The following is a 22,144-nucleotide window of genomic DNA, read 5'->3' on the forward strand; positions in this document are numbered from 1 at the left end:
TTCGCTGAGAATGAATTGAGAATGAATTGGCTGTGAGAATTTTCATTCCAAAATGGCGGCCGCGCTACTGAAGCGCCACCTAGTGACTGTTGCCAAAAACGAATGAGAGTTTCCCCTCTTGTACTTCTATAATCTTTGATTATTATGTGTGACACTGGACCACAAAACTCTTAAGTCGCACGGGTATTTGTAGAAAAAGTCAAAAATACATCAGTCAAACTTTTTGTTGTTTTCTTTTATGCCAAAAAATCATTAGTATATTACATAAAGATCATGTTTTATGAAGATATTTTGTAAAGTTCCTACATTAAATATTTCAAAACTTTATTCTTGTGAGTGGATGCAGCAAAATCGCTATCAAAATTGGCCAGAAACTCACCTACAAGCTTTGCTTTGCTACACGTTCCTTGAGGATTTCCCATTCAAGTTTGGTTTATGTAAAAGATTACAACTTATCACAGTCAGTCAACAAGGTCATTACAGCGATAAGCCAGTAGAAAGCACAAAAACTTTCAAACGAGTAGTTTTGCGGTAAGTGTCACATATCATGAGTCACGTCTAAAGTGTACATGAGGTCTGAACATACGCTCAGGATCTGATCTCCTTTCTTCAGCTCTCCACTCAGATCTGCTGCTCCTCCAGTTAAAATGAAGGAGATGAAGATTCCCTCACCATCCTCACCTCCCACAATATTGAAGCCCAGACCGGTGGAACCCCTGAGAATGATCACGCGCCTCGGTTCCCTGACACACAAACTCAACATGTTACACCACAAACACAGCAACACTAAACTAAGCTTTTCAACCTAGATTAATCAGTTATCTGATTTTGATCTCAACTAACAATCAGAGCTCAGATTCCTTCAACTTAAACTCAGTCATTATAATCTTTCTTTCATTGTCACACAGAAGCAAATGTTTCTAGTTGTTGTTGGAGATCTGATATTAGTTTGGATTTATTTAGTCTGTTAATCGAAGACATTCATGAGATAGTGTACAGAAACAATGATGAGCAGTTTATTTGCGTGTGTGTGAATACCTGGGGATGTCGTCATCCCCCATCATCAGAGCTCTAGAGATGGGAGAGTAACGCCGTGGAGATGAGGGACTGAGGCCTTGTGGGTAATCACACATATCCATATGAGGTGAATATGCTGCAAAAAAAAAAAAAACAATATTACACAAAATGTGTGTGTTTCCTTACAGTTAGTGATATTGTGTGTGTGTGTGTGTGTGTGTGTTTCCTCACAGCTGGTGATATCGGGTGGATTGTAGGCATCCTGATGATGCTGGAGAGGTTTGGCGACTCTCAGATAAACAATCTCTCCGGTGTTTTTCAGAGCAGCGACAGCATCTTCATGCATTACGTCCTCTAAATACATATTATTCACCTAAACACACAAACACTTTCTGTTAACACACATCCTTACGGACTCAAATACATGACGGCTAGAGAAACCATATCTTTATAATGAGATAACTTACAGCAAGAATTTTATCCCCTATTTGCAATCGTCCATCTTTATGTGCAGCTCCGCCTTCGATAATCTTTGTGACATAGATGGTGTTATCTCCCGGGACGTGTTGGTTACCCACTCCACCTGCAATACTGAAGCCCAAACCTGCAGCGCAAAGTCACAGCGGATGAGACCTTCACTAACTTCAGCTCATATCTCAACAGGATTAGCACAACACCAAACCCACCTTTAGGGCCTTTGATGAGTTTAATATCCATGATTTTTTCAACAGACGGTTTGTGTCGTAGTACGTAGAGTCGTACAATAGGCCCCGCCTCCTTCAGGGCGTCCACCGCAAAACTGTGAGTGACTTCTCTTACGTCGACATCATTTACAAACAGAATGCGGTCGGTGACTCTGAGAGTAAACACAAGACTTTTTTAAACTTCTTGATGCCCAGAGAAAGGTTTGGTAATCCAGAACCAATGATGAACTTAATGTTTTTCTCATTCATTGAACCAGTAAAGAACCAGTAAGTGCGTGTGCGTGCGTGCATGCGTGTGTTACCGCAATCGCCCATCCTGGGCTGCTGCTCCTCCTGGTATGATCTTAGTGATGAAGATACTGGGATCATCCCCAACATGAGGGTTATCAGTCCCACCAGCTATACTAAAGCCCAGACCAGAGCTACCCTAAACAAACAAACACACACACACACACACTGATGTTCATATTCAAATAGATCAATAAAACCAATTATAAAATAAAAGATGTACAAAAAAAATGTAAACCCTCTCCAAGGTGATTTCCTCATATTCAACATCTCCATCCATACCATTCATCTGAGAAAGAGAGAAAGAAAGAGAAAGAGGGAGAAACGGAGAGAGAGAGAGAGAGAGAGAGATTTAGCTTCACCAGACTCTTACTACAATAACCATGTTTTTTGTTTGAATTGTAGTTAAATCATGTTTAATTTTCGCAAGGGGAGCAGCGCCCAGCTAGTACAAAACAGTCACATGTTTAGCGCTCTTCAATGTGAATTCACATTTTAAAAGAAACACAAGCCTAAAATAGACTTCAGATTTATTACTGTAAATCTTCTTATGGGGGTTCCCTCAGCCCCAATTTGACTTTGATCTCAGCGCTTTGAATCTTCTGGATGTCTGATTCAGTAAAGTCTTTAGTTTGTTTTCTTGCCATTTTCACTGCTTTACCACAAAATCTGTTAATCTACATACAAAAAAACAACAACAACACACTAATAGATCATTATTTTAAAGTAGAATTATACTAAAATACAAAACAATACTCAATACACAAACAACTACACATTTCAGAATGCAATGCAAAGAGATTTTCAGCCGCATCACCCTGTAGCCCAAGACATCAGTAGGGTTGAGTCTGGTTAGTAGTTGGATGGGAGACCTGCTGCTAGTCAAGGTGTTAGTGAGACTGTGTGGGTGTATCAAATTATTATTACTGTTATGTGATTGTATTGAAAAAATGAAGCCTGGTTTGACTTGGGAAAGCATAGTGTCGTATCCCCAATACATCAACAGCAGACTTATTTCCCACAGTAACATCATGACAGACTGATAGACACACCTGTTCATCTGAGACCGACACCATTCATTCTCACACCTGGACAACCATATCTCAACAACATTACATAGTAAATGTGTCCAAAAAGATCAACGAATAAATGCCTTCATTCATTATAGTAGCAATGCTGACATCGCAGGCACACGCTTCGAAATTCTTAGGCATAAAATCTGTTTCCGCCCGTGTGGGACTTTTTCAATGAGTCTCATCCAATATCCAATCCTCCTTTGCATGGTTATATAGTATATAGTATGTTTTCACTAAATACGACAATAAGTACGTCAAGTCCGACCACAGGAAGCGTTTAATATTTTGAGCTTTCAACCCAGAGGTGTTTTTAGTTTACAGCAACGGTTTAAAAATTTGTGTCACATTCAACCGGTCGTTGTGCTGTCAGAACATCCACTGCAGGCATCGTTCTAAAAACCATGTTTACCATGGGTCGGATGCCCATTCCAACTAAAACAGTAAATGTTTATGGTTTAATTTGAAATAACTAACAAAAATCTACCTTCTGTTAAAATTTCATGCAAATATCTGATAAAATGAGAACGTAACAAGCAAAAACATGTGAAAAAGCAGCATTTTTGGTCACACACCTTCCCCTGACATCCATATAACTTTTTCCTCTGATTTCTCAATCCTCAACGGATTTTTCAATCCAGGAATCTTTGTAAATGGGAATGTCTGCTCTGTCTAGTCATATGATACATTTTGAGCTTTGGGGTTTTTGAAAATGTTTTCATCATACTTAATTATAGTATAGTACAATGTAAGTTGTGAAGTAACTACAAAATGTACTAAAAGCAGGTAGTGTAACTTTACCCTTTGTTGGTGATGATGTCTACTACAGTTAGGGCGTTTTAACACTGGGCTGATTTGCTGCGGTCCGAGCCCAAGTGCCAATGTTTAATGGTCTCTCGCTTCTATCAAACCCCAGTTCACTTGTGTTACGTCATCACCAACACGCATGTAGTATGGATGTAAATCGTAAATCGCGACGCAGCATATATATACAGTATATATTTATATTTTTTTATATGTTGGTGTTATCATGCAGAGAGAGCGACAGTGTGTTTTTTAATGCATAATTCATTGGTTGTCATGAGGCTTGTTTGACTTCATGTGGCGCCGCTAGAACCGACAGGCGGATGACGTCAAAGTACCACGAGAGCGAGGCAAAAGTAGACTTCTCCGTATCATTTCTTGCATCGTTCTCACGGTACTTTGACATAAAGTCCGACAAGCCTATAGTAATCGTGCGCCATGGAAATGAATGAACATTGTCATTGGCTTACACGCATGCACAGGTTACTTTGCTTTCACATTCACAAGAACCACGTCACAGTCCTATTGCAACCGAGCTCAGGCCACCTTCTTCATGTAGTCTCGGGTTCAGTACCCAGGCAGCTTCATGCATCACACGACAGCTTTCACATTAAAAGTTTTCCCTGCTTCGAACTAAACTGCCAGTGTGAAAGCCCCCTTAAGAGTGCAGGCTGAATGAGACGGCACTCCTGAGAGACTGAAGCTGTATAATTAACAACCAGTCTGACTGTAAGCACAATGACTGCGGAAAATGAAGCTTCAGTGATTCTGTGATGACTTCTGCTGAAACACACACACACACACACACACACACACACACACACACAATAACACACACACACACACAATAACACACACACACACACACACACACACACACACACACACAATAACACACACACACACACACACACACACACACAATAACACACACACACACACACACACACACACACACACACACACACACACACACACACACACACACACACACACATACACACACGCAGCCGGCTGAGTGACAGCTGTGACTGCACATCTCTACATCTGTCATGTGAAAAAAAAAGATGGGACAGAGGAGAAAGAGAGAGAGACAGGACACAGTCTGTGTCAGCTGTTGAGTCCTCTGGGATAATCCAGTTTCCTTAGCAACTACAATTTCCATGGTAACAGCTTCAGCATCATCCCAGGCTACACGTCCAGAAGCACACACACACTTACAGTGCTAAACATTTCCTCTATGTGACTTGTGACATCACAGTGATAATTCTGCTAAGTTGCCATGACAACATTTTCATAGACTGCATCACACCATTACTCTGTGGTCAGTCGCATAAACAGTTTAGACTAGTCTTGCAAGTTAGTAATCCATTTTTTTCTTCATCTTCAACTGATCATAACAGCTTTAAGTCAGTTATATGAAAATGTAAATGGACCACATTTCAATCCAAAAAGACTAATTGCTAATTGGTCAGACACAATCTTAACTTACCGGCTCCAGGTTACCTTACAAACAATGCAGCGCTAAGCAAAACGTCTTGTAAATATTTTTACCATAATAAATAGAGTGCTGTCTAAATACCCGTGTTATATAATATTGGCATATAGTACACACACAAACACACACACACACACGCACACACATACACCTGTCTCGCTGTCATTCTGTCTTTCACTGCTGTGCTGTTTGTCTCTCTCTGTCACACACACACACACACACACACACACACACACACACACACACACACACACACACACACACACACACACACACACACACACACACACAGCTGTCTCACCGTCATTCTGTCTCACTCTCTCTCTCTCTCACACACATATACAGAGCTGTCTCACCATTATTCGCTGTCTGTGTCTCTTGGCTTTGCGCACGTTGCTGATGAATCTTCGTCCCATCTTTTTAGCGTACCAAACAGATACGAACATGACGTCAGAGCCGCGGAATTACATCACACACACATATTCATACCGACACCGAATCAAACCAAACCGAATTAATCCAAGTACGAGCACGAGCACGAGCTGAGAGAGAGAGAACTGAGCGCGCGCGGATACAGTAACAGAGATGATGAGGATGAGAATGAGGATGCGCGCTGTCTCCGTGTCTCACTGGTTTTTTCTTGATATTTCCTTTTATCCAGAATCATGAACGCAAATTAAACCGAGAGACACGCATAGATCCGGTGTACACGCGCTCCATGCCCGACTAAAGTGACGGTGCTGCCGCGAGACCATTCCACGCATAGCGCTCGAAACACACAAGAGCGCGCACACACATATCCAAACGTTACATGAGCGCTCAAACACACACATACACGCACAAGACATACACACAAGAGCGCGCACACACAGGCGCACAACACACACACACCACATACACACAAGAGCGCACAAACACACACATACACACAAGAGCACGCGCGCGCACACACACACACACACACACACACACACACACACACACACACACACACACACAAGAGCGCGCACAACACTTACATATACACACATGAGGGCACAAACAGACGCGCACGCGCACTGTGCTGTACTATGGTACAGTATCAGATAGTAGCTACTTGACAATGCTGCAGGCAAAAATCTTAAAAATATGATGATGTTTTATTATTAAATACATTGACGTTGTTATCTCTGCTACAAATGAAGACTTAAAGTTTGTTTTTAGTATCTACAGTTCATCATACAATTAAACTGAAGGTGACAGATGTGTAAAGTGTAAATGTTAAAATTTACCCCATACTGCAGGTGAGGTGCTTTCTAACAGACAGAGAGTTGTTGTAAAACTTTACATAGATATAATAATAATAATAATAATTCAATGTTATTCTGTCTCTATATCTATTGATGAATATATTGGTAACACTTTACAATAAGGTTTATTAATTACCATAAGTTAACAATATTGGTTAACATGAACTAATAATGAACTTCACTTATACTGCATTTATTCATCTTTGTAAATGTTAATTTGAACAATTAATTATACTTTTGAAATATCTTGTTCATGGTAGTTAATGCACTGTGAAGTAACATGAACAAACAATTAAAAGCTTTATTTCTAATAACTAACATTAACACAGATTAATAAATACTGTAACAAATTTATTGCTCATGGTTTGTTCATTAATACATTAACTAATGTTAACTAATGAACCTTAATGTAAAGTGTTACCGATATATTTTGTGTATCAGTCTATAATAGATTGATTCTCACACATTCACCATTCTTCATCTAACCATCCATCTATTACGAAACAATCATGGACATATTTTTTTAAAAAGGCCACACATTTAAGACAAAACAACCTATTCGTCAAATATTCATCAAAGTTTCAATGTCCATCCATATTTATTTTTCACTCTTTTTAAGATACAAATAGAAAATACAGGAACTATGTACACAAAATTAAAAATAAAACAATTATCAGATCTAAATGTCTTCTTCAGGCATCAGTCAGTATTTAGTTTGACCTCTCTTGGCATGAAACCCATCTTGAGCTTTTTAGAGGAGACTGAAGTCTTGAAGTCATTTGATTAGAATTTTATTTTATTTTATTTAGGTTTAAGAGATCCTGCAGCTGCCTGCTATTGCTCACGTGGAAGGGGAGTTTACCCTAAAAACTTGACACTTCAGCTTATACTTTATACAGTTTTTAATACTATATACACATGTCCTGTATTTTCTGCGTGTATTCTAATAAAGAGACTGAGAAATAATTATATATGATCACTATACAATTGCAAAAACAACAGATCTAACGGTATATATATAATATGCGATTCAAACTAAACCCATGCACTGTAAAAAATTTACAAAAAAACTGCCAAATGTCTGGCAGCAACGTCTGCCAAACAAAAACCGTAAAATTAAAGTAAATTTTCTTAATTCTAATAATGGGCAAAAATACTTTTACAGATATTTTCTTTAAAAGTTCTGCAGCGAAATACTGTTATTTTACAGATTTTCCCTGGCTTATTATGATCAAACACCAAGTGACCAATAAAAGACAAAGTAAAAGTGACATGATTGTCTCCACATTTTACTCATCCACTGCAAGTCATGATGAACCACACAGACACAAATATCAGGCAACTATCACTGCAAGATCGAAACACTTCAATCATCTCCTGCCAGCTGTGGAAATCAAACCAACAACCTCTGGGTTACCAACAAGTCTGACTCTCTAACCACTAGGCCACAATGCAATCTTTTTTAGAAACTCTATTTACATCTTGACACTTTATATGGTATATAAGGCACACTTATTGTGCATTCCTACCATTAACTCAACATTTTGAATTCACAATAAGCTTGCATATTACTCACAACATGAGAATCTCACAGTATGATGATGATGTGATGTCACTGTGATCATCGTGTGATCTCACATGTTTGCACCTTTCTGTGATGATTAAGTTTGCTTGGGTTAGGTGATCATTAACCTAGAAAATATCTTAACAAATAGTTTACTTTTTGTGTTTTTGCATGTTAAATTGTTAGTATGGTCATTTTAAACCAACAACACATTTAATTACACATTTTTGTATTTTAAATTTATTTAAATAAGTATGAAATTTAAGAAAACAGAAACAGTACTGTATAAGTTATGTAGTATTTTTCTGTATAATTTTTTTTTTCATTAATGACATAATCCTCTTGTTAGGTAATGATGTAAGGAATATCGTTTCCAGCTCCAAGAAACCAAATTTAAACAGCCATTTATGAGCACTATTTATTCATAGCACATTTAAGTGAAATGTTATAAACTCATGTGTTAACTGCAGTCTCAGGCTCCCAGAATCAAAGACACCAATATATTAACAATTCACAAAAAAAATCCATGTCCGTAAATCCATGTCTGGTCATCTCGGATTTTGTTATGGAGATAAAAATTATGATTGGGTGTTTTTGGTTTTTCATTATGATACAAGTGTATTATAGCTGTGATTTTTTTGTTATTTCTCTATGATATCTGTGAGCGGTTGGACCCGGAAGCAGCGCGTGACGTCAGACTTAACAACCGGATACTTAAATTAACAGTCGAGCTGTTGATTGACAGATAATGTTTGTGATGTAACAGAGTTTTAATTATATTGTTGTAAAACATTTTGAGTAATTGGTCGCAAAAATAGGATATTTTTTAACAGTGTGATTATAGAAATGCCAATTAATGCACCAAATGAGAGAGAGAGAGAGAGAGAGAGCTAGAGATTCTGAGATACTCTCTCTCTCTCTCTTCCTCTCTCTCTCTCTCTCTTCCTCTCTCTCTCTCTCTCTCGAAAAGTGGAAAAAATGACATGGTTCTGTTGCTATGGAGATTAACATCCCTGCCATTACCATGGTGATATGAGTGCTAGGCCACGTTCACATAGCAGCAGAATACAGATGTCACTCATGTGTTTAAGGCCTGAATATGGTTGCATTCACACCCAGTTTGGTTATTTGCTGGAGTGATGACACCTAACCTGAATGGTCTAAGACACCCCTGTAAACGAATATTTTGTCCAATCCAGTGAAATTGGGATTCTTATGTGGCACAATGTGTGAAGAATAGTTTTTTAATGTATCGAGTTACACTAAACAACAAGCTGAGATAGATTAGTAACCATGGGCTTACCAGAGTAGAAGTGGCGTAATAAGGGGCGTGGCCACTCGGAAGCAACACTGGCTGCAACACACAGAAGAGCAATGGGGTTTATAGCTAGTTAGGCAAGACCAGGGGTAACAAGTTATAGAAGTGCACAGGAGCATAAATTATAGGTAGGGATCATTAAAGGTGAGAAGAGAAGAGAATGTATTATTATACATATTATTTAAGTGAATCCAGCAACAATAGCACTGGAGTTGTTGTCTCAAACACACAGACAGGACTGAGAAAGACCATGTCATCTTCATAACCTTTTAAAACCTTTTGCTTTTGTTTAAGTAATTGCCCTCTTCTTCTTATGTCTTTGCATCAATTACTATGCAATGATGCATTTTTGAAACCATATTTTTCAGAGATCTCCATTAACATTCAAAATCAACTTGCTATGAAAGAGACATGGTATCTATTTTGGTCGAGTATTCTATGCACTTCCCATGAAACACACACACACACACACACACAATATATATATATATATATACATTTTACATGAACTTCTTATGAGGGTCCATTCTGGCTAGCGTGAAGCATTTATTACGAACCATTGATCAGATCTAATCATACAGTAGTATTGATAAAGCAAACAAACTCATTTACATTGAGAGAACAACATAAATGCTTTCAACAATATAAAGCAAGCGTCTCCATTTTATCAACTAATAAACAGTATCAGTGTTTTCTTACCTTGGCAGGTGATATATGCATCTGGGGTGTGTAACCATGGATACCGTCTAAGGGGGTGTGTCCAGCATCACTGAGGTGCATTAATTCAGCGTTTTTTCCTGCGGTCAGATGTCCTGGGCTTTGCTGTACGGGTGGCGTCTCTTCATCGTGGTAACGATATTTCTGCAGAAAAAGAATATTTACAGTCACTATAGCAGAGACACAGACTTCAGGATCCCTACATTTAATTCAAATCTAATCTGTTGGTTCAGGTCAGCGCTAATCAAAACACAATCAGAACAACATATTTTAAAAATGATTGCACTTGGGTTTTTGGCCCTTACAAGTAGAAGCTTTTCTGTACACACAGACACACACACACTTTTTAAATCACTCATAGACACAAAGACTGAACAAAACTCACATCACATATAGACAGAGTCATAATCCAGGACAGATGACCGTCAATGGTACAACTACAGAAGGGTGTAACTGACAAGAAATAGACCGTTTTCCTGTAAACATTTCAGCATTCCTACAACATGAACCACTGTAGTGAAACAAAACAAATTTCTGCTGAGCTGGAAGTATTTCTTTAGCCTTTTAATGACTTTGCCTTTATTTTAATTACTAAAAATCTTTAGCTGTTGTGGTCCCAATTCATTTTTAAAGTTTATATGAATCACATGGTCGACCCTTAAACATGCAGAATACACACTACTGACAGTATTAGCAAACACACACACCCACACAAGACAGATGTGCTGGAGGATAAGGGGATTGTGGGATTGTTTGAGGGCTGGCCTGACGACACACGTCTGCTCGACATTCTGCTCAGGGCCGACTGCAGAACTGATGATGTCATCAGAAAGGGACATACAGCGCTAACGCAAGAGCGGCTGCCTGTGACAACAGCAGATCATCACTTCAACATAACAATCATAACATCTTTCATTGTTTTCATTGTATCTTCAGTTGACAGATTCTGACTTGCGCTGAGAAATCATTTTTTACAGGAGACATATGCATTCAAGCACAGGAAGTCTTATTAGAGTAAGAAAATCAGATCATAGCACGTGTTGGCATGTCAGCACTGTAGGACAGTGAGAGACAGTGTTTTCCCACGCTGGCTTGCTCTCATTCAGTGAGAGATGCTCATCTTGTTGTCATGGAAACTATCAGTCTATGACAGGGTGGTTGCATAGCAACTGACATCAGCAGCAATACAAAAATGAAGAGAAAAGAGAAACAAATGAAGATCTTTGGATTTATGAATGTGGTTGTGCGTATCAATGAAGCCATCTCGAAATCACTTTCATTTAAACAAAATGAAGCTGCAAACACACACACACACACACACACACACATCTACCAATGTTAGCCACTCTGCTAATGCTAACGTTTCCAAAGCTATCCACAGAGAATTATTTTTCTAAGTTTATCATTATATAAAAACATACACGCTCATGCAAGAGTCAAAACTTTACAATAATGTTAAAACTTTCATACCTCTGACATAATTATAATTGTCTCTGATCTGGGCAGAACTGCCCCCTGCCCCCCAAAACTCTGCCTATGCCCACTGACCACCTACTGTCACCTAACCCTAACCCTAACCTGACCCACTGATCAACTACACTGATCACCTACTGTCACCCTAAACCACAGACAACCTACTGTCACCCACTAACACCCTAACATCACCCACTGACCACTTACTGTCACCCATTGACCCACTGATCAACTACACTGAGCACCTCCTGTCACCCACTGACATTACCCACTGACCAACTGACATCACCCACTGACCAACTGACATCACCCACTGACCACTTACTGTCACCCATTGACCCACTGATCAACTACACTGATCACCTACTGTCACCCTAAACCACAGACAACCTACTGTCACCCACTAACACCCTAACATCACTCATGGACCACTTACTGTCACCCATTGACCCACTGATCAACTACACTAAGCACCTCCTGTCACCCACTGACATTACCCACTGACCACTTACAGTCACCCACTGACCAACTGACATCACCCACTGACCACTTACTGTCACCCATTGACCCACTGATCAACTACACTGAGCACCTCCTGTCACCCACTGCCATTACCCACTGACCAACTGACATCACCCACTGACCAACTGACATCACCCACTGACCACTTACTGTCACCCATTGACCCACTGATCAACTACACTGAGCACCTCCTGTCACCCACTGACATTACCCACTGACCAACTGACATCACCCACTGACCAACTGACATCACCCACTGACCACTTACTGTCACCCATTGACCCACTGATCAACTACACTGAGCACCTCCTGTCACCCACTGCCATTACCCACTGACCAACTGACATCACCCACTGACCAACTGACATCACCCACTGACCACTTACTGTCACCCATTGACCCACTGATCAACTACACTGAGCACCTCCTGTCACCCACTGACATTACCCACTGACCAACTGACATCACCCACTGACCAACTGACATCACCCACTGACCACTTACTGTCACCCACTGACCAACTGACATCACCCACTGACCAACTGACATCACCCACTGACCAACTGACATCACCCACTGACTACTTACTGTCACCCAATGACCAACTGACATCACCCACTGACCAACTGACGTCTGTCACTGACACAAAACAGTTCTAGATTAGGACTAAAACACATTCTGCTGTCCAGAGAACACCTACTGACAGAATAACAGCCTGCAGATGGATGGAAGTAAAAAAGTAAAAGATTAACTAAATTCATCTACAGTCAGACCTCAGGTCAAATATATGAGCTTCTGGTACCGGCCCATATTGGGGAGAGTGGGGTAAGTTGTCACACTGTTCATAATGCCAACACTAGAGGCTCCATCTCAAAAATCAAAGAGCCACTTTGTGTGACGATGACTTCTATTGTAAATGTGTGTTCACATATGGTCAAGATCGCTCTAACCTGACATTAGGACAATTTTCTCATATTTTTGGCTTAAAAAACACTTTGTTAGGTATGAACGTTAAAAAATATTATTCATTTGATACTTCAGTTGATATTTTGAGCTAACCCTAGGATTTGGCCAACATTAGCAGACATGTCAGTTTGGGGCAAGTTGTCACATGCTTTTCACACTGGAAATACTTAACGGTGGGTTCTTCTAAACCCCGGGTTAACGGAATCCTGGGTCATCCGTTTCACATTTCACACTGTTCGTACTTAACCATGGGTTAAGAAATAACCCTGGGTATTCATAATCTGACATTTCACAAACAGTTATCAACAGGAGTCTACAGAAATGTGTAAGTGGATTTGCTTATAGTTTTGTGTGACCTGGTTCAAACCAGAGGACACTGCCACTCCAGCTGCCCTCTCCAACAAAAATTATTTCTCCCACTGTCCTCACACTACAGGGAGGGGTGGAGGGACTAGAGGGTCTGCTCATTCCAAATGACTGGAAATTCTAACAGCTCACACCGTCATGTGACAGAAGCTCTTTTAAGTCGCATGTTATTACTATCATCAACCCTACTAAAATCCTTTTTCTAGTTATCTATCGCCCATGAGGTCAGCTTGGACATTTCGTGGCAGAGTTGTATGTACTTCTGTCTTCCTTCCCAGAGGATGGTAATCTTTTAGAAGTACTTGGTGACTTCAACATCCACCTAGAGAAAATCACAGGCAGCCGACTTCAACAACCTGACTTTGTCGTTTGACCTCAAGCGAGTCCCCAACTAAAAGGTTTGGCAATCTTTTAGATCTCATCTACACATGCTGCTGTTCCACTCAACATTCTCAGGTCACCCCGCTTCACACATCTGATCACTTCCTCCTCACTCTTGATCTTGACTTACCCCTCAGTCACTACCCACGATCCCCACTGGTCACATTCCAGCGCAACCTACGCACGCTTTCCTCCTCCTGTGTATCCTCTGTGGTCTCCTCCACGCTCCCTCCCCCTAACCAACTCTCCGTCTTAAAATCTAACATCGCCACTGAAACTCTATGCTCCACACTTACATCCTGCTTCAACAGCTTATGCCCTTTGACATCTGCACCAGCCTGGCCTACCCCTTCCACCCATTTGCTACCTGACGTTCTTTGTAAGCATCGTTCCAAGCTAAGAGCTGCGGAGAGAAAGTGGCGCAGATCGAAAAATCCTGAGGACCTCTGTCTCTATCAGTTTCTTCTGGCCTCTTTCTCTTTCTCTGCTAAAACTCATTACTTTCACCCTAAAATCAGCTTCTTTCTTTGAGACGAAAACAAACACTATTAGCAGTCAATTCTCTGCGCCACCACCTCGTGCACATGCTCAAAATCCTGATGAATGCTCACTCCCCTCTTTCTCTCTCTCCTATCTGAAGCGGATGTTTCCAAGATCTTTGCTTCAAACAACTCGACTACCTCCCATATCAACCCATCTCCTTCAGGCCATTTCTCCTTCAGTTATCCCTGCTCTAACACACATTCAAGTTCAAGTCTTACCTCTCAGGTTGGTAATTTAGAGTATCCTGGAGAGGTGACATCTCAGAACCCCAATGTCTCAGTACTGATGTACCTCAAGGCTCAATGCTTGGACCACTGCTCTTTTCGATATACATGACATCCCTGAGTTCTGTTATTTGGAAACATGGCTTTTCTTACCACTGCTTTGCGGATGACACACAACTCCACTTGCCCTTCCAGCCTGATGATCCCCCGGTGTCCACCCGCATTTCAGCATGCCTGAGTGACATCTCACAATGGATGAAGGATCATGATCTCCAGCTGAAGCTTGCTTAGACAGAACTGCTTGTCATACCGTCTGCCCCTAAGGTTCATCACAATCTTTTCATTTAACTAGGTTATTTAACCATTACGCCTTTCAGAAACCTGTGAGTGGTCATTGATGATCAGGAGCATGTTGTCAGCACTGCCCGCTCTTGTAGATTCATCCTCTACAACATTAGGAAAATTAGACCTTTCCTGTCGGAGCATGCTACACATGTCCTAGTCCAGGCTCTTGTGCTGTCCAGACTGGATTATTGCAATGCGTTACTGGGTGGACTCCCAGCCTGCACAACCAAACCTCTACAGATGATCCAAAATGCTGCGGCAAGAGTGGTCTTCAATGAGCCAAAGAGGGCACACATCACTCAGGTAATTATTATTATTCGCCAGGTAACACCGGCTCCCTATAGCAGCTTGCATTAAATTTAAAGCTCTAACCCTTACCTTCACTCGCTTATTCAGATTTATGTACCTTCTAGATCCCTGCACTCTGCCACATAGCGACAACTTGTGGTGCCGTTCCAAAAAGGGGAAAAATCACTATTTTACCTTCTCTGGTTCTGTTCCTCATCTTTGAAATGAACTTCTGGTTGCGCCAAGATTTGCTGACCCTGAAGCAGTCTTTAAGAACTGGCTAAAAACACCTCTCTTCTGCAAACGCTCACTTACGAATATCTTTTCTTTCTCCATCCTTATCTTTATGTTCTGTCAAAAAAAAACTAACCTATGGCTTTGTATACTTCATTAGACTTGATGAGATTAGTTCTAGTGCACTTATGTATCGCTGTTCTTGTGTTGCTCTAAATGCTTCTATTGTTACCTCATTTGTAAGCCGCTTTTCACAAAAGTGTCTGCTAATGACTAAATGTAAATTCCTAAACCCTATGTCAGGTGTCTGAAACCCTATTCCTACACCTGTCTGTAATTATCAAGCAACCCTGAACACCTTGTTGAGCTGCTTCAGCTGTGTTTAATTGGGGTCATAACATTATAACCCTGCTTCATTTCACACTGTATGTGTTTGGCACCGCAATGCGGAGTTAACCCCACAAAAGCAGCGCTAGCAGGGTTTCATAACCCTGGGTTAATTTCAGGAATAACCCCCCTTCTAAATTACAAGTCTGAAACGCTCCCAGGGTTAAAAGCGGGGTTTATAATGAAGATAACCCAGGGTTAAGAGCAGTGTGAAAAGTAGGGCTGTGACACATAATTGTGCAAATGCGCTTTTTCTCAATGAATGAATTATGAATTACGGTGAAATGCAGCCACATCCAAAAGGCAGAGGGCGCTCTTGTGCAGAAACACCATTTGTGCCACAGAAGTAGCAGCATTACGAACACTATTCAAGGAAATGTCTACAGGCATATTGATATCGCTGTTCTTCAGATTGTTTCAGGTATTTTCATGATAATAAAGAATATTTTGAATGAATGTGTTTGACGAGTGTTGCTTTTTTAAATGAATGTTATAAACGACTTAAACTCATAGTGATTTTAGATAGATAAGGACTTCCTACTGATCACAGACCGATGGGACAATGCATTAAAAACAGAATCGGAGCTTTGCGATTCAGAATCGATTTCAGACAGGTCTTTTTAATGGGGATGCATTGTGAGAGTTTATTTTTCTGGTTCAGGTTTAAATTTAAAAATGAAAATCAATAACAATTAAATTGTGTTTTTCCTTTTAAGATAATCTAGTGTGACAACATACCCACCGATGGAGCAAATTGTGACAAGTGAACATTCACTATTCAACAGTCTACAACTACTTAATGACAGTGTGAAAAATTGACAACATACAGCGCTCTTCTCTACTGTAGACATCAGAGTACCCCAAAATAATCTGATCATCATATCATGAAGTGAGCTAGCATAAGCTAAAGGTTCAAGTCTTTATGTGTGCGTCTCTACAGAGGAAATTAAAGTTCACTAGGATGTCTAATGAATTGCATAGTCTGTAATAATGGAAAACAAAGTGTGATAAAATCAATGTATTATAAGTTTATATTACATATCTTGCTTGTAATGTTAATTATTGGAAAAATGATGGCTTTGGATAAAAGCATTTGCTTAATGAATTAATGTTATTCTAAAGGTTTTATAGAGACCAAGGCCACTGCTGGAATTCATAAAGGACAACATGATAAAAATCCTCTGTACAGCCATCAGTGTGTAAAGACTCAACTCCTGTAGTGGACCACCCTCATCATCACAGGACCCCTACAATAACAACAGGTCAAATGCAAACAGACACAAGCAAATAGATTTATTTTTTTCACATGAGACACTTTTAAATGAACTCAGACACAATGCGGGTATGTGGACATCTGACTTCTGTATATCTGATTCCTCTGATGTCACTGTTCAACAAAAAATATACAGCCTTAAAGTCAAGTCAAACTAGTCTATCAAAACTAATAGTAGGTGCTACATTAACCATTTTGGTTTTAACTGCAGTAAAACTTTAAGAACAACCCAGCATTGGGTCATTTTAACCCAACTGTGTGTCTGTCCATTATTTACCCAGCATGAGTTAAAAACAAGCCAGCACATTTATGGAGAAACCTCCACCTGCATTACAAACAAACAGAGATCATGTGTTTAAATACAGGACAAAACACACAGACAGACATAAATGGGGATCCAAAGCAATGATTTACGCAAAATAAGATAAAATGACAGATTTGCCTATTTGTGGTTGTACTTTAAATCTGGATTTAGAAGAAATTTACTACAATATGCTGTACTGTAGGTTTCTGTCTGTCAATATATTTTTGTGACACAATTCTGACTATCTGCAACTTGAAATTCAGAGCACAGGTTTGTGACTTTCACTTTCCACAAGTGCAAATCTCACATTCAACTCCAGCAGATTTCACATTGGAGAAAAATTTTAGCAAACAAGAACAAATATTTATTTTGCAAGTTGTAAAATTATACCTACATGTTCTCAACTTTTGCTACAGATAAACTGTGTCGTAAACTATGATGAAACTAGAACAATAATACTTAAAGGCACAGTAGCACGCCACATTGTCAATCTTACATCATAATGTAGCGCTTATTGAAACTTTATTTCATTACATTACAGGGACATGGTTTCTAAGACCTGTCGGATTGATTTCTATGGACTGTGTAGGTTAAGACTACGACTCCCATCGCCACGAGCCCTTTAACAGTCTCACCAAGCTAAGCCGTTGTTGTCGTTTAGCGTCATCTAGTGACAAAAATTACATATTGTGCCTTTAAAGGTTTGTAAGAGCTTCTGAATAGAGAACATCTTTACAAAAACAATACTGATTTGTTATTATTTATTAAGTCAATTAGTGCAGAAATTACTAAAATGCAGAACACATATTGCACACACACACACACACACACACTATAATATGAAGTGGCAGAGTGAGATTAGGTTACACAGATACCCACTGAAGTAACCGCTGCAATCACACACGTACACACACACAAAGCTTTAAGCATAGACACATGATAGAACACTGCAGCATTTAAACACACACACACGAGCGCGCACACACACATTGCAGCTGTCTTACCTTAGTGGTCACTATACACAGGCAGTCCATGACAGGACTGAAGCGACCGAAGCGTTGTATCCCCCCCTCCCCGTCTCACCCTATGCCTGTCGACCCTCTAGCGCTCACTCACCCGTCTCACAGCACAGAGAGAGAGAGAGAGAGAGAGAGAGAGAGAGTGGGAGCACGAGAGAGAGAGAAAAAGAGAGAGAGAATGAGAGAGAGAGGGTGGGGGTGACGGCTACAAACATGACGAGAAATATGGAGAGAGATGTGAGGGGTGACTGTTGCCATGGCAGCAAACAGCTGTGGCTCTGGCAACTGTAGAGCAGTTGCCATGGAGACTGAAGAGGCTGTTACCATGTGCAACAGCGGTGCAGTGACGACACAGGTCAAAGTTCAAACCCACTACGCTTTCTTAAAGTTAACATGAAATTAAACGTTCACGCTCGTGTTCTCATTCTGAATGATCCATCGGTGTGAAAGTGACAAGCTTGTCAAGGATGCAATGCACATTCAAAAATTGACCTCTGCATGTAACCCCCTCATCCCAGGGAGTAGTGAACACACACTCACACATCCGGAGCATTGGGCAGCTATCCCAGCGCTCGGGGAGCATTAAGCCGAAAGTATACTCGGGACGTCCGCGTATGCGCGCCGTCCGCATGACGTCATTTTCGTCATCAGGAGGGTCCGCGGCCGGCCGCGCGGACCGTCCGCGTGCAGCCCAAAATTTGAGACCGCGCGGACAGTGCGCGTACAGTCCGCGTACGACAGCGCATGCGCATGAAAATATTTAGACAGGACACTCCACTATAAACAATTATACAAAGGAAATAGAACGCATTTGCACACACACTATCGTTTTTCTTCTTTAACTTTTACTTCTTCCAAGAACAGAAAGCTCTGGAGCATGTTTGTTTGATTCCTGTTCTTTGTTGTCTTGTTGTTTGTTCTAATCTGTGTTTGCAATGGTGGATCAGTTACTTTTCTTCACCTATCCTAATGTTATAATGTACTGTAAATGTCTCCAAATCAGTGCTGCCCTGACAGCCTGTTAGACTAATAATTTGAATAAGAAATCATTTGTATTGCGTATAGTGTCGAACGCGGCCATCCGCGTGTAGCCGCGAGGACTATACCCGGAAAGCTGCGCGGACGCGTGCGCGCGCGAGCCGGATGCGGAAAAAAAGTATACCCGGGCCTTTAGGGCTAAGGTGCCATGATCAAGAGCACCACAGTCAAAACCCTTGTTAAAGAGTTACAAGACCACTAGGCTACAACTGTGTTAATATAAAGAGAAAAGATTTGTCTTCATCTTCTCCATGATAGGCAATATTACGGTGAGTGAGGATGCTTTTCATTTGAAGTTAGTGTTTGTTAACTCATACGGCCAAATTCTAATGGGAAGTGATCATCCCTATACCCTGTTTTCTTATTTCAAAGCTCTTGATGTGTTTAGAGGGAGACAATTGTGTCTCATAGTGTGGCTGTTAAAAATATACACTCAGTAAATAGAGCACAAGGTCATTTTCTCTTTACCTGGAGCGACTGTTTATGTTTGCGTTCCCTTCCTGAAGTGCCCTTTAAACTCCCAATCAACCGGAAGTCGCGATCGACTTTAAATACGTGATGTGTTGTGACGTATTTCCGACAGTGGGCGTGGCTTGTGTTTTGATTGGATATAGAAAAGTGTTCATTCAGAAATGGAACTGGCAGCAGACTGACGGTCGGAGGGGGTGGAGTTAACGGGTAACTATCAGAGTATGATCGCCACAAGAGGGCGGAAGTACATTTTCAGATTTCAGACATAAATTTTTTGCATTCAGCACGAATTGAGCATTGCCGTGGGAAACGCGGGAGTTGAAAAATCTGAACTTCAGCGGATTTCTGCACCGCATTAACCAATCAGGACCTTGCTGTAGTAGTGACGTGATTACAGGAAGCCAGCGGAGTCTCAGCGGAGTCGCAGAAGCCCCTCCCATGACGCTAATTTCCACGTGAATGACTAGAATTTCACACGCGAGTAAACTCAAATGTTCAAGCGTCCAACTACGGGCGCATAGCACGTTTTTGCCGCCTCTACCGCAGTTGGTGTGAATGCACCATTAGTGATAAGAGTAAATAGTGGAGGCTCTTTTAGTCTTCATCAACATGACCACAAAACAACAACAAGAACGGAGAATATAGCATCACTACATCACCATTCACTTTCATCAATTAAGAGAAAATGCTTCCCTGTCAATCAAGAGTTTTTACACCAATCGATATTGGCGCTATTATCCACAAGGTGTCGCTCTTACACAACTGATCCAAAAACAGTAAAAACTCATCGCTCTGAATCTGACCTCTAAAAAAGTCCATTTACAGAAAAAAACGAAATCATCTCAACTTTTTTCTGAAAATTTTATATTTGAAAGGTGAATAAAAGAGAACAAATGAAGATACGATGAAACATGTTTTTGTTTGAAAGCAGAGGATTTGATCTTTCATTTGTTTATATATTTAAAGAAAACTTTCTGGAAGGCATTAAACTTTTTATGAAAATCATAAATAATGCTGACTGGCAACTTTTTTTTTAAAACGCTGGAAGGGAAAGAGTTAACCCACAAAATATTTTTTCGATGGCAAACTATTTTATTATAATTGAAAGAAAAATTTATTTTTGGTTAAATATTGCAATTGTACTGTAAACAAATGACGTCTTTAAATTGAATCATGCAAGCACATACACACAGTATATTCATAGGATTATTCAAATGTATTATTTGTGTTTAGCAGCAGAATTTATAAGTAATAAAACAAACGAATCATGTCACAATCATAAGTTAGTTCATTGTATGCTGCTGTGTTTCTTTTTATAAGATCCTTGCCGTCTGCATCCTAATACATAATAAAATCATGAAATATTTCAACATAAGTGATTGAACGCTGTCGAGATTTTCATATCATTGATACAGGAGGTGACAAACAAACAAACAGACTTCTATTGATGAGGGTCTTTATTAAATACTCTCATTTTCATACTCTCTAAACTGATGTTGCCATTTCTTGTTCTGGACTTTAAAATAAAATAATAAAACAATCTCTGTTTCAGAGCTGTCAAAGTAACTCAATAAGATCTTACTCAAGACATTAAACTGAGAACCAGAAGTCTTCAACATCATCATTACATGCACACGCAAAGCATGAAGGCTATTTTACATCGTATGGATAAAGGGAGTTAGATTATAATCTATTTAAAATATTTACTGCCCATCTGATACACATAAAACACACACACAGTACACAAACATAAATCACACACACAGTACACAAACACGCACTTACCAGTCCATGTATTTTGCCTAATGATTGATTTTCAAACACAGTCAGCTCATAAAACTCCTGAATATCTGTGAAGAAACACACACGCACACAATTGTATGTCAAAGTTTCAGGTTAGGATTAGTTTTGTTAATTTTGTCATATAAGAGTTTGTGCACAGCTCTGCGGTAAAACAATAACACTTGTTTAAAAAGTGATTGTCAATATTTATTGTGATTAATTAAATGTAATTTAGTGACAGGTGAAGGATGAATAT

The 22,144-nt window shown here is 40.0% G+C and overlaps 1 protein-coding gene across 3 annotated transcripts in view; it reads right to left on the reverse strand.

The window, feature by feature from the left end:
- The window catches only part of dlg4b (discs, large homolog 4b (Drosophila)), a 34,630-nt gene extending 12,705 nt beyond the window's left edge, over positions 1–21,925 (reverse strand). The window contains exons 1-10 of one of the 3 annotated variants that reach the window (XM_065275652.1): positions 21,892–21,925; positions 10,255–10,416; positions 9,541–9,591; positions 2,248–2,298; positions 2,024–2,148; positions 1,704–1,873; positions 1,485–1,621; positions 1,249–1,390; positions 1,039–1,153; positions 587–743 (exon numbers count right to left, since the gene is read on the reverse strand). In XM_065275652.1, the coding sequence (XP_065131724.1) occupies positions 587–743; positions 1,039–1,153; positions 1,249–1,390; positions 1,485–1,621; positions 1,704–1,873; positions 2,024–2,148; positions 2,248–2,298; positions 9,541–9,591; positions 10,255–10,335 (1,029 nt within the window). In that variant the 5' untranslated portion in view covers positions 10,336–10,416; positions 21,892–21,925. Of the gene's footprint in view, positions 1–586; positions 744–1,038; positions 1,154–1,248; positions 1,391–1,484; positions 1,622–1,703; positions 1,874–2,023; positions 2,149–2,247; positions 2,299–5,740; positions 6,286–9,540; positions 9,592–10,254; positions 10,417–18,582; positions 18,741–21,891 lie in introns of those variants that run through there. The other 2 variants (XM_065275651.1, XM_065275653.2) reach the window with 2 other exon arrangements.
- Between the last annotated feature and the right edge of the window lie 219 nt (positions 21,926–22,144).

The sequence above is a fragment of the Paramisgurnus dabryanus genome, chromosome 21, assembly GCF_030506205.2.
Source record: "Paramisgurnus dabryanus chromosome 21, PD_genome_1.1, whole genome shotgun sequence".
Lineage (NCBI taxonomy): Eukaryota > Metazoa > Chordata > Actinopteri > Cypriniformes > Cobitidae > Paramisgurnus > Paramisgurnus dabryanus.